The sequence below is a fragment of the Crotalus tigris genome, unplaced genomic scaffold (genome assembly GCF_016545835.1).
Source record: "Crotalus tigris isolate CLP2741 ecotype Arizona unplaced genomic scaffold, ASM1654583v1 scf7180000024375.2447938, whole genome shotgun sequence".
Lineage (NCBI taxonomy): Eukaryota > Metazoa > Chordata > Lepidosauria > Squamata > Viperidae > Crotalus > Crotalus tigris.
The window spans coordinates 140347-156857 of record NW_024100545.1 but is presented as its reverse complement, the minus strand read 5'-3'; the positions used below and the strand labels follow the sequence as shown (position 1 = coordinate 156857).

The 16511-nt window shown below is 35.2% G+C and overlaps 1 protein-coding gene across 3 annotated transcripts in view; it reads left to right on the top strand.

The window, feature by feature from the left end:
• LOC120301265 (hyaluronidase) overlaps positions 1 to 16188 on the top strand; it is a 31202-nt gene extending 15014 nt beyond the window's left edge. For all 3 annotated transcript variants that reach the window (XM_039328262.1, XM_039328263.1, XM_039328264.1), the window contains exons 2-4: positions 6271 to 7221; positions 9346 to 9435; positions 15325 to 16188. In XM_039328262.1, the coding sequence (XP_039184196.1) occupies positions 6271 to 7221; positions 9346 to 9435; positions 15325 to 15663 (1380 nt within the window). In that variant the 3' untranslated portion in view covers positions 15664 to 16188. The remainder of the gene's footprint in view (positions 1 to 6270; positions 7222 to 9345; positions 9436 to 15324) is intronic.
• Positions 16189 to 16511: the final 323 nt, after the last annotated feature.

The window sequence follows — 16511 nt, the reverse complement described above, 5'->3', positions numbered from 1 at the left end:
GCAACAGATTGGCAAATTTCAGTTAATAAAGAGCAAGAAAAATGTAGCTGTTATGTACAATAATAATATTTATATTGCTTACATAATTTTAACCTGAAGCCCAAATAGTATCACATTTTTTAAAATTAGTTTCAATAGATACACATATAAAAAAGACAGGGTATTGTTTCATGTTTTTAAGAGTGTATGTTTAAAATTTGCCATGCCTGGAAGTTTTTGCACAAGTATGCCTGTTTTGGACTACAGTCTAGATACACTAAAAAAAAATATAAGGATTATGAATATGTAGCTCAATATATACTTGTTCAAAAATAAGTGTTTAGTATTGTATCCTGTCATCTGATTCTACTGTATCACCTAACAATTGTATGGTTATTTTCACTGGTTTCTACTAGCAATGATGTCTACAATTTATCTCTGGGGAGAAGGTTAAACACAACATAGTAGAACACCATCACACTAAACAGCAAATACCTCACACGAAACAGCACAATGTTTACTTGGGTGCATCCGTGCCTAACCCATATGAACTGTCATTCCAAGAAGGGCTGTGGGAGAGTCAGCATAAGTGTAGCAATTCCAGCAGAATTGTGTACAGACAGAGCGTTTTAACAGTGGAAAAAAAAAAGAAAATGGAAATGTCTCCTCATCACCTCATATAGGGAATAAAATTGAGTCTCTTTTCATGAGTCAGCCTAGAAAATATTTGTACAAATTATTAGCATAAAATTAAAAGTCAATTAAAAACATGAAAAAAAACCTCAAAACGTCCTTAATCTGGGATTTTAACAGATGACTTTCAAAGGTTCCATATTTCTTGATTGAATTTGAACAGAACCTCTGACAGTTATAAAACCATGTATTAAACAAATAGGTGAGGGTTCTTTGAAGAACATCACTGAATAGATGATCAGTTCATTTTTTGACTTGCTGATAAATCATAAAATAAAGATGCTTCAGAATTCCTACTGAGGCAATAAATCATGGATTGCTTGACTACAGTAGCAACATCATTATATGGAAGGCATCCAAATTCCCATTGTGTGAATATTCCTATTATAGAAGTTCCTGAAATTGGACACCAAAAAGAATGCATAGGTCATGAAATTCAGCTCCTATATAATTAAGTTAGAGGTGAACAGCAACAGTATTAAAATACATAAAATGTGTGTATTAGGGCAATGTTTGCACAGAAAAGAAATAATGAAAGAAAAATGTTTTTTCTAAACATGCATGCTACAAAAACTGCACACAAAGTGAGCATATATGGGAAAATATTCATTAAAAATACATGTTTTTGTCAAGACTTACTTCCCTGTCCAAATTTTGACGCTTGGCAACTGACTCGTATTTATGACAGTTGCAGTGTTCTGGGGTCATGTGATCACATTTTGCCACCTTCTGACAAGTCAGTGGGGAAGCCAGAATCACTTAACACCTGTCTTACTAACTTAACAACTTTAGCAAAAAAAAGTTGTAAAATGGGACAAAATACACTTAACAACTATTTCACTTAGCACAGACATTTTGGGCTCAATTGTGATTGTAAGTCGAGGATTACCTTGACTTATTTATTTGCTTATATTTTTATTTCACTTTTTTATTTTTGCCAATTCAAAGTAATGTACATACCTAATGCTCTGTGAATCACATCTGAATTCCCACATCTGTATATGCTACATCACATCTGTTGCACTGGCCTTTGGATTCTTATAAGAGTCCCTTGGACGCAATATCATAACATATGTTCATATGAATATTAGCTACCACTAAGTGTGGACAGGATACACTTTGGGCAAAGCAATCCTAGGTTGCATTAACTGAGGGATAGAATCAAGATCACGTGAAGTGTTAGTATCACTTTATAATGCCTTGGTAAGACCACACTTAGAATATTGCATCCAGTTTTGGCCATCATGATATAAAAAAGAAGTTGAGACTCTGGAAAGAGAAAAGCAACAAAGATGATTAGGGAGCTGGAGGCTAAAACATATGAAGAACAGTTGCAGAAATTGAATATGTCTTTTTTAATGAAAAGAAGGATGGGGGTGACATGATAGCAATGTTCCAATATCTCAGGGCCTGCTACAAAGAAGAGGGAGTCAAGCTATTCTCCAAAGCAGCTGAAGGCAGGACAAGAAGCAATGGAAGGAAACTAACCAATGGAGAGAACGAACCTAGAACTAAGGAGAAATTGTTCCTGACAGGAAAATTAATTAGTGGAATGCCTTGCCTCCAGAAGTTGTGAATGCTCCAACACTGGGAGTTTTTAAGAAGAGATTGGACAACCATTGGTAGAGGGTTTCCTGCATGAGCAGGAGGTTGGACTAGATGACCTCCAAGTTCCCTTCCAAATCTGTTATTCTTTTATTTGGAGTAGAGTGTATTTACAGACCAGCTCTTTTTTTTCCAGTGATGCTGCAAGAAAGAAAAATTGAAAGAAAATATTTTATAGATGTTCTAAGCCTACAAGTTGTCTGTCTTGAATGGTGCATTTGATAACTAGATTTTGCATTATGAATTATTGCTGTATAATAATAAAGGGATTGGGCCATACAGAGTTCTCAGTCTAGTGATAAGCAATAGCCCTTCCTCTTAGTTGACTGTAACCATTCTACAGTTCTCAGTTTTACCACTGCCAAATTTGTTAACATAACAGCAACTAGTCTTCAGTTATGTTATTTGAAGGTTTAGTTTTGCAGTCTGTCCTGAATGTAGATCAGTGTTTTTCAACCTTTGCAACTTTAAGATATGTGGACTTCAATTTCCAAAATTCCCCATGAAAGTCACAGCAAATGGCAGTTTGAAGCCCTCATAGCTTCAAGTTTCTGAGAACTACTACTGTAGATAAAGGAAGGATATAGATGGAATATTCAAAAATTGTTTTGAGGCAGACCCCCAACTACATTTTTCTAGGTATTCCTTATTTTTTTTTTCTCTCTCTCTCTCTCTCTCCCTCCCTCCCTCCCTCCCTCTCTCTCTCTCTCCTGGAATCCAATACTTGATTACTTGATTGATAGGAACCTGAAGGACGCTTACTTTTTCTCATCATAAAAAGTCTGATTGGAAATAGATGGTCCTTAGTAACTAATGCTATACCACTAAAAATACTACCAACTAGATAATAACTAGGTTGAACTGCATCCAGGGGCCAAGTGGCCATCACTGCAGCTCACATAGTAGCAATGGTACATGGGCATACTGAGGCATGCCCATTACCATCTACACCACTGCATTGTGGATCAGCTGTAGCTTCTGTGGGCCTCAAGGGAAGCCCCATTGCTATAGGTCCATTACTGACTATCTGGAGAGCCTCCTGGTCCAGGGGCAAATGCAGCTGGTACAACAGATGGATTGTTGAATACCTTGTTAAAAATTTGAATGGGGTGGGGAAAAGTTATAGGCTAGGGATAAAAGTGTACAGTATCCTGCAGTATTTTGTATGATCAGAATATCCTAATCTGAGAAATACATAAATTGGGAAATACTATATACTCAGCTGAGAAATTGGTAACCCTCCCCACCACTCAGCAGCTACTCTCATGCTTAATAATAATAATAATAATAATAATAATAATAATAATAGTAATAAAGTTGGAAGGGACCTTAGAGGTCATCTAGTCAACCCCCCTGCTCAGGCACGAAACCCCATACCATTTCAGACAAATGGTTGTCCAGTCTCTTTGTAAAAACTTCCAGTGTTGGAGCATTCACTGCTTCTGGAGGCAGGTTGTTCTATTGGTTAATTGTTCTAACTGTCAGAAAGTTTCTCCTTAGTTCTAGGTTGCTTCTCTCCTTGATTAGTTTCCATCCGTTGCTTCTTGTCCTGCCTTCAGGAGCTTTGGAGAATAGCTTGACTCCCTCTTCTTTGTAGCAGCCCCTGAGATTTTGGAATACTGCTATCATTTCCCCCCTCGTCCTCCTCTTCATTAAACTAGACATACTCAATTCCAGCAATCGTTCCTTATATGTTTTAGCCTCCAGTCCTCTAATCATCTTTGTTGCTCTTCTCTGTACTCTTTCTAGAGTCTCAACATCTTTTTTACATTGTGGTGACCAAAACTGGATGCAGTATTCCAAGTGTGGCCTTACCAAGGCATTGTAAAGTGGTATTAATACTTCACATGATCTTGATTCTATCCCTCTGTTAATGCAGCCTAACACTGTGTTAGCTTTTTTGGCAGTGCAGCACACTGCTGGCTCATATCTAAGTGATGTCCACTTCACTAGAGCAGGGCCTTCTGTAAATCTCCAACTCTTGACTTCACACAGCTTAATTTGACTGATTGGCTCAAACTGACTTCACTCAGATGCCCAATATGGTCTACTTAAATAAAAAATCCTTACCCAGTTAGAATGAAATCACATTAAATAGTATTTCCTTTTACACAAAAGCCCTATTTTTCTCATAAAAGGGAAGAAGTCAATTGAAGTACCCTATGGAAGACAGGTGATAGTAGAAGTAATTACAGATCAGCAGCATCAGAACAGACATAGGTTAGACCCAGTAGGCTTCTTGGAGAAGAGACATGAAGAGAAGAGATCTGACATGGCATAGCTAGCTAAGATTCTTTATTAAAATTAGACTGAAGCCACATTTGATTGAACAATGGTCTAAACTAGGGGTATCAAACTGCTGGCCCACAGGCCGGTTGCATCATATGGATGCCACGCCCACCAGAGCTCCAGGAATGTGAAAAACGTTGTGATGCATTAAGACACGTCATGTGATGCGGCAAGTTTGATATCCGTGGTCTAAACAAAGAGAAAAAGAACACAGAATGTACAATTTTATTTTGACAAATACAAAACATAAAATGAGTAAATAAAATAAGTAAATAAAAAGTAAAAGGCCCTAATAATAACAATAAAATCCACAAGTTTTTTTTTATAAATTCCATATAACAGAAGAATTGATAAAGTTACACCTGTTGTCATTAACAAAACAATAAATTCTGTCAAACTTGATAAAAATGTGATTCTTGCCTCTGGCAGACCAGTTATTCTAAGTTTGTCTAAGTTATTCTAAGATGTTTTTTTTTATAATAAAGCAATTGAGAACATCTTTTTTAAATCCTCAAATAAATGGTTAAGTTTTCAACATTGAGTATTAATTAATTTGGCTTCCTGAAGTAAATAGACAATCAGCTCCTTATTTTTAAGTGAGGCATTACATCATATAAACTGATTCAACAACCCTAATTCTGAAGAATATTTGACTCATAATTTGCAGTAATTCTAACATTTCTTATAATATTGTGCCAGAAGAGAACCACCTGATCCCTTCGCAAACGTCTTCGAGAGTGATTGTGTGGGATTTATGCTAATTCATCAATGTTAATTGTCATTTTTAATTGTAACTCTTGGTTAAAGGCAGAAAGTAAACCTCTTGATTTCCATAATGATTGCTATTTTGGTTCAACTATTACATTGTCCAAATCAGTATCCCAAGCCCCTTCAAGCCATAAGAGGGATTCATAATTTTAATTTTTAAAAATGGTATATACTGTAGATTTTTAACATTATTCGTTTTGGTTGTGCCAAGTAATATGATATTAAATTATCAAACATTTATGTATTTATTAAATTGATTGTTGCCCGTTAACATTATCAAGTGACTCTGCAAAGATAATGCAAGGATAAGTTCCAATTCCTAACTAATTCTTTTTCCTGTTCTGTGTTAATCTAGTGCTCAGTCTTTTCTTTACCATGTTGCCTGGCCTTGGTATAACAATCATTTATCTCATAAAAGTTGTAATTTCTCAATAATTTTAATTAAGTTAATTCATTTTGATTCTCCCACTTGAAAAAAAGCATTAGCTGTGTTAGAGGGGAGGTGAGACTAAAACCACAATCAATTGTGCTCCATCAATATAAAGGCCTAATCCCATTTTTTATTCAAGGCAGCTTAAACCCATTGCTTTTTCTTTACATTATATTTTCTGGTTTTGTTTGGCATCTTTTCTCTCAAAACTTTGGTTCTTGGCTCTTGCTGCTTATAGTAATAGCTAAAGATATGGGGATTTGTGTTCATATAGAAATTCTATTGCAATTATTTTATTTGAATTAATATATTAATTTCACCTGTCTAATTAATTTGATCAGTATTACATTAAACATCCTTTAGATATGACCAGAAATAATTGATTAATTAAACATTGTTTACCTTTTAACAAATAGTATGAAAAATAGCTGTACACAATATCTACCGCAACTATGAATTTTCTTATCATCACTGTACTTTTCCTGTTCTTCTTTCCTTCCCTCAAGGAACTAGCAGCACCAGAAAATCTGCATATTATGTATCACCTATGGATCAAATGCCTGGCAGCTTGGATATTTCTGAAGAGATTTAATGGAGTTCATGTTATGCAGGCCAAAGCTCCAATGTATCCTAACGAGCCTTTCCTTGTGTTCTGGAACGCACCTACTACCCAATGTCGGCTGCGCTATAAGGTGGATTTAGATCTCAATACTTTTCACATTGTAACAAATGCTAATGACTCTTTAAGTGGGTCTGCTGTGACAATATTTTATCCTACCCATTTGGGATTCTATCCCCATATTGATGGCCGCGGGCATTTCTTCAATGGGATTATACCGCAAAACGAAAGCCTCGCGAAACATCTCAATAAATCAAAATCGGATATTAACCGTATGATCCCACTGAGGACATTTCATGGACTTGGAGTCATTGACTGGGAAAACTGGAGACCCCAGTGGGACAGAAACTGGGGCAGTAAAAATGTTTACAGAAACAGATCTATTCAATTTGCTAGAGATTTGCACCCAGAGTTGTCTGAAGATGAAATCAAGAGATTAGCTAAGCAAGAATATGAAAAAGCTGCAAAGAGTTTCATGAGAGATACACTTTTACTAGCTGAAGAAATGCGACCATATGGATATTGGGGCTACTATCTGTATCCAGATTGCCAAAATTATGATTATAAGACAAAACCTGATCAATACACAGGAGAATGTCCAGATATTGAAATGTCACGGAATAATCAGCTACGTTGGCTATGGAGAGACAGTACTGCCCTTTTTCCTAATATATATCTTGAAACCGTATTGAGGTCAAGTGACAATGCTTTGAAATTTGTGCACCATCGCCTTAAAGAATCAATGCGCATTGCTTCCATGGCTAGGAAAGATTATGCCTTGCCTGTTTTTCCATATGCCAGGCCATTCTATGCATATACCTTTGAACCTTTAACAGAGGTAAGATATTGAGTATATGAATTTCAGAATCAAGGTTTGTTGACAGCTACATTACATATTTGTTAGAACTCTAAAACTTCATGAGAGAATTCATAGAGGATCTCACTCCATCTGGTTCATACCCATTAGCATGCTTTAATTTTCTCTTCTTGAACACCAGCGTAGGACAAGTCCAACATGGGTCAATTTGTTGCATGTCAGATTTTTCATGTAATCAGGGATACTGATTGTTTAGAATCCTTCATGCTAAAGGATCCTAAGTAAACAGGATAGGACTATTTTATATCATTATCAATCACATGGCCATGAGAAAGGAATAGTCAGCAGATGAAATCCCACATTCCTCAGATATTCCTTGAGCTGTGCATATGTATACGTTGACAATTGGAATGTTACTGTATGATACAAATCTGAGTATGCACAATGGTCAATCCTATTTTCATAGTTCAGTGTGCTGTCATAGACTTGAATTACATATTGGCAAGGCTGATCTTAAATATTTTACGTCTGTGACACACAGCAAAAGCTCCTTGCTTCTCAAGGCAAGATGCTCCATACTCTAAGACAATCAAGTTATTTTGGCCCATGAAATTTTCACAAAATACAATAATATACAATGGGAAAACAGTAGCTAGTTCAAATCGGGATAACATATTGTCCAGCAGCACTCTTTCCCCACAGCAGTATGATTGGCTTTGCCACATAAGTGATACCTTATTAGATCTTCCCACTTTTTACTAAACTGAAGGCTGCTATAAAGTGCAGCTGTAGATTTGCTCCTAGGAATATTGCAGAGACTGGATAAGGGATGAAGAATGAAATGTCCCATCCTCACTTTTTAGTCAAATTTCCTCTCCTGCAGTTGCAGTTCGATAGGCAGGAAAAAATAAATATAGATATTTAGATTTTTTCACTTGTGGATATACAAGTATGTCTGTGTGTATATGAAGGAAGTAAGTATAATTTTACCATTTCATTAAAACATAAATAAAACATAAGCATTATATATTGGTTCTATTGTCCCTTGTCCCTGCTTATATAATTATTACAAAAACTAGAATGAAGTTTCAGGGATAGATGAAATGATCAACATAGTGGACATACAGAAGCAGAATAATATGGCTCACAGTGCTAGATAACTTGAATGATTACATCCAGTATTCCTGAACCCAGAACATATATATCATCCATATATATCATTTATATTTCTTATTGCTTTACTTTTAGCAATTCAAAAAGTACAATTCCTCATCTAAACTATAACTCGTGAATGAAAATATTGGAATAACTTGAATCTCCAACATGGTGCTTGATATATCTTACACATTTTGATGCTTACTGAGATCCCGGCCCTATCTAGTTTATTTTTAAGGCTCTTTTAAAGACAATATTGGGAAGGAATGATGTACTTAAGCAACACAACTTCAAGCATATCTAACAAGGTTTTTGAGCTCTGCTTAGGCTATACTGGCATTTTTAAAAGGTGGGTCTCTCTTTTCCTTTCCTTCTAGTGTGTAACATTTTATTAGCAACAGCCTTCATAGCAATCATTTTAAGAGAGTCCCAATACCATATTTCAAAATTACTAATGCACCCACTAGCTCAGAAATCAGATTTTTTGGACATACACTCTCAGCAAAGAATTATAGGCTATTTTCTGAATACAGCATTTGAATGTAAAGGAATTTTCCTAATACTATAAAGTCCACATATTTAGCATATTGTAACTCAGGGGTCTCCAAACTTGGCAACTTTCTGGCTGAGTAATTCTGGGAGTTGAAGTCCACAAGTCTTAAAGTTACCAAGTTGGAGCAAAGCTGCTCTAACTTAATAATCTGAAAAACCTTCATATCTGAGAAACTATCACAATAATTTTTACTGGGAGTATGCATCAGCATCGTTGACTTTCAGCAAGGCATTTGACAGAGCTATGAAAGAGTATTCTTTCCCAGTGTGCTAAATTTGCTTTGTGTTGGGCCAAACAGGACTTGTGCTTAATGTTTTCTCATAAATAGCCTTCCAAAAATAATGGGGGGAGTGGAAACGGCTGCCAATATTTTAACTGTTTATTATCAGTGAATGGTGCTCTATTAAAATAATCCTATTCATTGCCTTACTTTTCAGGAAGACTTGGTGAATACAGTTGGTGAAACAGCGGCCATGGGGGCAGCAGGAATTGTCTTTTGGGGAAGCATGCAATATGCCAGTACTGTTGTAAGTTAGTATGGGTGAACAAAATGCCCATAAGCCATATTCATTAAAATCCTTGAGACCCCTTCCTTCCTTTTATGTCAACATTTACAGCTTATAATAAGTGGTCCAGGAATTGATATCAAGTTAGGATTACTTAGGGGATTATCAAACATGTCCAATCACATGGTGAAAACTTATTAAATACAATAACTTTCCTCAATTACTGAAATAATATTCAGAAAGCAATTAAGGGAATGAAGAGATTTGTAGCATCATTGCCCTAATGTCTTCACTGGCACAGAAAAATAAAAGTGGAAACTACCCAAGTGTACCTTACCTACTGTAAGAAATCACATTATTTTTCTGCTCCTTGGTAGTAATGAATGGACAATGGATAACATGTTGCTTGTGACACCTGTCTTAAATCCTGATCATTTCTCTAGCTCAACCAGTTGATAAAAAGGATCAAGCTTCTGACTCCCCCATCAAAAAATATTCTCATAGATAAGAGTAATGAACAGGAGCAGTCTGTAATATTTGAAGGAAAGAAAAAAAGAGACAGTGCTTAAGATCATTCTTTTAATTTATTTTTAATTCAAGAGTGCTATTGGCAGTGAAAGGCTAATGGTCTGCAGTAGAAAAGAGATCAAAATTATTGCCTACACAATTATTTTTGTGATGAGAATATGCCTATGGCTATTCACACACCAGTATATGTATTGGCAAGGCTGTAGTGTGAGATTATGAGCATTTGTTATAATATGTGCTTAATTAATAATTGATTCATGGTGTTGGTTATGACCTATAAAACCCTCTATGGCATGGGGTCAGGCTACCTATGGAACCATCTTTGTCCCATTACATCAGCCTGTCCCTCCCAGTGAGGCAGGGAAGGTATGTTGCAGACCCCATCAGTTAAGGAATTATGACTGATGGGGTTTAGGAAGAGAGCTTTCTCTCTGCCATTGCCTCCACCCTGTGGAATATTCTTTCCTCAAAGGTGAGGTAGGCCCTCCCTCTCCTGGTCTTTCAAAAAGGGATTAAAACATGGCTCTGTGACTTCATGGGAGACCCCAGAGGAACATGCAGCCATGGTGTAGGTTGGCGCCTTGAGACCTCTCCCTTCCCCTTTTAAACATGGTTTAATCATCCTTGCTTCCTTTTAATTTTTTATATGCTGTTTTTATATTTAAGCATTTTATTATACACTTCCCAGAGTCCCTCACTGAGGGAGATGGTTTAAAAATGTGAAATATATATGTATGTATTTAAGTATGTGGATTTGATGACATATTTATTTGAATAGGTGCTTCTGCACACATCTGTAGAATGATTGTAGCTTTCTACCCTTTAGCCCAGTAGTAGAGATAGCTTTCTGGATACAAAAGGTATTTAAATGGCATTAATGATAAAAGAAAATTGTAATAAATCCAATTTCAAATAAAGATAGAATTAAATGGATATGGAACTCTTGATAGCTACACCGCAGCATGTGAATAGAAAGGTGAGATTAGAAATGAAATCATTCTCTCTGATGTTTAAAAATGTCAATGTTTAATTTCCTTATTCCTTATTCAACACTGAAGACTATAATATGACTGTGCATGTATGAATCAGGTAAGAGTCTGAAGCCATAAAGCAGCAATAGGTTATCCTGACCCATGGCCAGTACAGGCATTTTAGGACCCTTTTGTGTCCCCTACAGCCTTATGTGAGTATATGGGTAAAATTTATGTTATTTTTTTAAAAATGAGGGTAAATGTACTGCAGGCCACTTTAGCTGACTGTGTTGAGCAGGTCAGCGGTTCAAATCTCAGCGGCTCAAGGTTGACTCAGCCTTCCATCCTTCCGGGGTAGGTAAAATGAGGACCCAGATTGTTGGGGGCAATGTAAATATATATATTTACATTGCTTACTGGTGTACACCGCTTAGAGAGTGCTTGCACTTAAAGCGGTATATAAGTCTCATAAATAAATAAATAAATAAATAAATAAATAAATAAATAAATGTAAAATAGAAGCTTTAAAACTTGCAGAGATTCAAAACACTTAGAAAATGACCAAACCTCATAAATTAGCTGACCTTTTTCAGTTAGGTAGATTAACAGTTTAATAGGTAGAGGGGCACTGGAAAAGAGGAGAATGGGAAAAACAGGACTCTGTTGAAGGAAGCCATGACTTTGTATAACAAAGAGGAATCTTCCAAATTGCAACATCTTATTAAAGGGTTCTTTTATAACCTAATTACATGGCTAAGAACTTACAATGTTATTACAATGTATATTGAGGTCTGTCTTTTGGCAATAACTCCTACATAGCTGACCTGTACATATGTCCAAATATAAAACATACGTGCCTAGGAAAAGCTAGAAGTTGTACTAGGTTTGCTACTAAGAATTCCAATAACCTCTAAAAGTAGTTCTCAACTTACAGTCGTTCATTTAGCAACTGTTCAAAATTAGAATGACATTGAAAAAAGTGACTTACAACTAATCTTCAGACTAATGACTGTGGCAGTGTACCAATAATCATGTGATCAAAATTTGGGCACTTGGCAATGGGCATGGATTTACAATGGTTGTGGCATCCCTGGGTCATGTGATCACACTTTGTGACCTTCCTATCTGGCTTATGACAAGCAAAGTCAATGGGGAAAGACAGATTAGCTTAACAACCATGTGATTCACTGAACAACTGCAGTGATTCACTTAACCATAGCACAAAAAAATCGTAAATTTGGGCATGAATCACTTAACACTGATCCCAGTTGTGTTCTTAAGTTGAGGACTACTTCTATATAGTTACTCTGTGGCTGTATTTAGGAATTACATCATAGAAGGGAAAGATTAACGTCTCTGAGACTTTTTGCAACATATGGATATGGGTGAAAAATGTGCAATCCATGGGTTCCATGCATCCATATTGCAATATTATGTGACCTGTGCTCAGGCACTGAAATCTGATGGCAAAAGGGCTAACATCAGGCAACTATTTGAAATCTATCTGTCAAATCTATGCAAATCAAACATACTCAATCCTACCATAAAACTCCCGAATTCCCCAGGAAGCTCAAAACCAATTATCATTCTATTAAAGCCATTACCTTATAAGTGGCCTTATAGTTTAGTGGCTACAGAGACTTCCGGTCCTGCACAGTAGCAACTGGCTTGTGGACCACTGCACCCCCACGGCCAACATTTTCTTGCCTGGAGACCCTAATGGGTCCAAGCTGCCCTGGAAAGGCGGCAAAGAAAGAAGGGTGCCCCAGCAACTCTGGAATGACGGTGGTTGTTCCGTTCGTCTCGGGGAAAGCCTTCTAACCCAACAGGAGAAAGGCTGTATTTCATTGATCAGCCCAAGCTACTTGCAACCGGAGTCCAAAAGAACTAACCAGCAATACAGTAAACAGCGTGCTTGAAACTGGGTGAGGAATTGATTTTCCCTTTTTTTATTCTACACTTAATTTCTTGGAAAAGATCCCCAAGAAGCAAAATACCTCCAAAAGTGAAGAAGAGGGACTTCTGCTGCATCCTTATACTAACAGAAGCGATGAATTAAAATTTCCAAGGAGGATCAGAATATATGTTAGTGAAATAAATTTATAAATTTGAAAGCTAAAATGTAACTTTGGACAAGTTTAAGATTGTTGAATGGTTAAGACTCTTATTTTAAAGACCATTGTTCATATTGAAAGTTAAATAGATGCTGACACCTAGTGGTGGATGAAGATTATGATTTCCATAGAGAATTTGCCAAAACCTGGGAAAAGCTAATCTGTGTTTGTGAACATCAAAGCTTTAATAATAAAGAACAACAGCAACAAAAAAGACAACAATATGGGCTGCAGACAAAGAGAGAAAACAATCTGGGCTGAAGACAAACTTTTTTGAACTCTTTGGATTACAAATATCTATTTAACCAGAACTCTAAAGCTATTTGCAGGTCAGAAGGAACTTTTGGCCATCATGGATCAGAGACATGTAGACAGAACACACCAAGAAAACATAAATATCTCTCAGGAGGAGATATATAGTATACTGCAATTAATTCAAATAACACTGAGTTCAACTCACAAAGAAATCGAAAATAACTTTGAAAATACAAATCAATCTATCTCTAAGTTAAGTTTACAACAGAAAAACTTCCAGGAAACAACAACAGAGAAGGAGCAGACAAAACAAATAAGTGGACACAAAATTGAAAATAGAGACTCAAAGATGGAACTTAACAAAGCAAGAAAACATGATTTAATCCTAGTGGGAAAAAATTTACAAGAAATGGAAAAAACAACTCATCCCTTAAGACTACAAAATAAATCTGAGGACAAAAAAACAGACTGGATAAAATGGAATGTAGAGATGTTGAACACATCAGAGAGAAAGGAAGTGATAAGAGAAGCAAAGAAGGAGAAAGAGAAAAACATTTTCAAGAAACATGGAAAGGCAAAAGCCTCACATTAAGACACTTTATTTGATTTATTTCTTATACCTACAACAACAGTCATGAATATATGGAAAAACTTTTTGATTCAGCAAAACACATTGATCAAGAAAGATACCAGTCAAAGGAAAAAGATCAAAATGAAAATTAAGAAAATAGATGATGGGATGTACCAGAGAGAATATTTAAAAAAGAAAACATTTGTTTTTAAAGAAATAGAAAAGATTCTGAATATATATGTCATTCTAAGAGAGATGAATTCCTTAAATAATACTGTATGCTTTCCCCCCTTTCTATTTTATTTCTTGATATAAGTAATATAATACTGATGAAAGGGCCTAGATGAAGGAAATGTTTTAGATAATTAAATGTGTCTGAATTTAGGGAAATTATAATGTATAAAAAGGAAAAAAATGTTTTGAATAAGAGTTAAAGGATTAGATGACTAGGCACATTAAATGGAATATTTAAAGATTAAATATATTTTTAATCATGGTTAAAAATATGAAATAAGAAATTTGGGAAATGAATATATATTAGCTTAGTAGGAATATATATTTTAAGTAGTATTTTATTTTTTATGTATCTTTACTCTTGCTCTCTTCTCCATTTCTTTACTGTTTTTACCTATACTTTAAGAAATGTAAAAGTGTTGAGATGGTTTATATGGGAAAAATGGATTTAAATCTTTAAATATAACTAACTGTTGAGAAAATCTTAAGAATACTTTGAACTTTATGGGAGAAACAAATCTAAATAAGGACTGTAACAGGATATAAGATGAGGCGAACAGAATGATTAGATAGAAAAGAAATATTATATTGATGTGATCATTATTTCTAGGAATATTGGGGAAAATCATACATGTAACTGTTATTTATCAAAATAATAAGAACTGTATTATTTCAAGGTTTTCAAAGAAGACATTTTGGGGAAAAGGGGAAACCAACTAAATGTACTATGTGGATTATGGATTATAGAAACCAATTGTTAATGATTTTTCTTTACAAATGTAAACCCAGCAAACACACTGTTTATCAACTATTAAGTGATTTATGTTTTAAAAAGTCAACAAAATATATGGAGAAAAAAGAAACAAATATAAATCCCAGGCTGCAAAATGTTTACAGTTCTACTACATGCACTCATTTTCTGCATATGTATTTCTGCTTATAAAGTTGTATCCCAGCAGCTATCAAACTTTGCCATTGCCTCTTTTTTGTCAGACTTTGAATGGAAGGAGAAAAGAGCTGGTTCCATTGGAGAGAAATTGGGTGGGAGGAAGTGGATTCTGGGACTACCAGAATCCAGCCACAGCCACTTTCTGTTTTCCAATGCTTTGCTTGCATAGCCATTTTCCAATATTTGATTTCAATTCAATTTCTGAGTAGATATGTTTTATGTTCTATAGTAATGCGATAGAAATTACTATAAAATAATAAAAATCAATTATTCTTTGTTTTATTTTAGGATAGCTGTAGAAAAGTGAAAGACTATATTGATGGTCCATTGGGACGTTATATTGTTAATGTGACTACTGCAGCCAAGATTTGCAGCCATTTCCTTTGCAAGAAACATGGAAGATGTGTTCGAAAACATAGTGATTCAAATGCCTTTCTACACTTGTTTCCTGATAGTTTTAGGATCCTGGTGCATGGCAATGCAACAGAAAAAAAAGTGATTGTAAAAGGAAAATTGGAGTTGGAGAATTTGATTTTCTTAATAAATAACTTTATATGCCAGTGTTACCAAGGTTGGAAAGGACTATATTGTGAAAAGCATTCTATAAAAGATATAAGGAAAATATAAGGAAATTAAATGCATTGAAGAGTCTTTCATTTATTCCCAAACAAAACAAAATTGTCACACAGAAATCCAGTTTTGATCTGAGAGCAATTCTATTAGATCTTCTGAGGACTTACAAATATGTACAACTTTTAAGTTTCTAAGCAAAATAAGATGCTGTAATTAAAAATTAAGGAAAAAAGGATACAGTTCCAGCCCCTTGAACCCAAGCTGTTACATCACTGAAATGAGAGACTTATTTATAAATGAGAGACAATAATATGTTGTATGCATTATCAAAGAATTCCTTTCAATGATATCTATACAAATGTTGTATTATTTATAATCATTCTTGTAATTTTTTTAGTTTAAAGCTTTGGTGTGTGTGTGTATTGCTAATAGATATCTTGCCTTCAGAAAATTGATCTTATATTTGTTATGTCATACCAAATTAAATTGTTTTTTGTGAATCAGTAAATGATTTGAACTCATTGATCCAGATTTCTCTTCTCATACACTCAAGAGGAAAACCTAGTAAATTCATTTCAAGAATATTTCTGGAAATACACTTCTGGTGTTTTCATTTTTTTCTGATTTGGGACAGCTTACATCTGCATCTATGCATATCAAATTCATGTTTACTTTGACATCATTGGCTTCAGGTTCAGGGTTTCTTTGTTTCTCAGACAATGTGCTCATAAGACTTTTAAAATTTGGCAATTGTGCATGAAGCTTCACCACTGCATCCCCATGCTAGTACTAAGATTTGGGGAACATTGAATCAAAGCATTCTCAATTGCCCTCTATAAACTGAAAATTGCTGGGGCATGCAAATAGAAACAATTGTCATGCTATTCTTGTCTGAGTCTCAC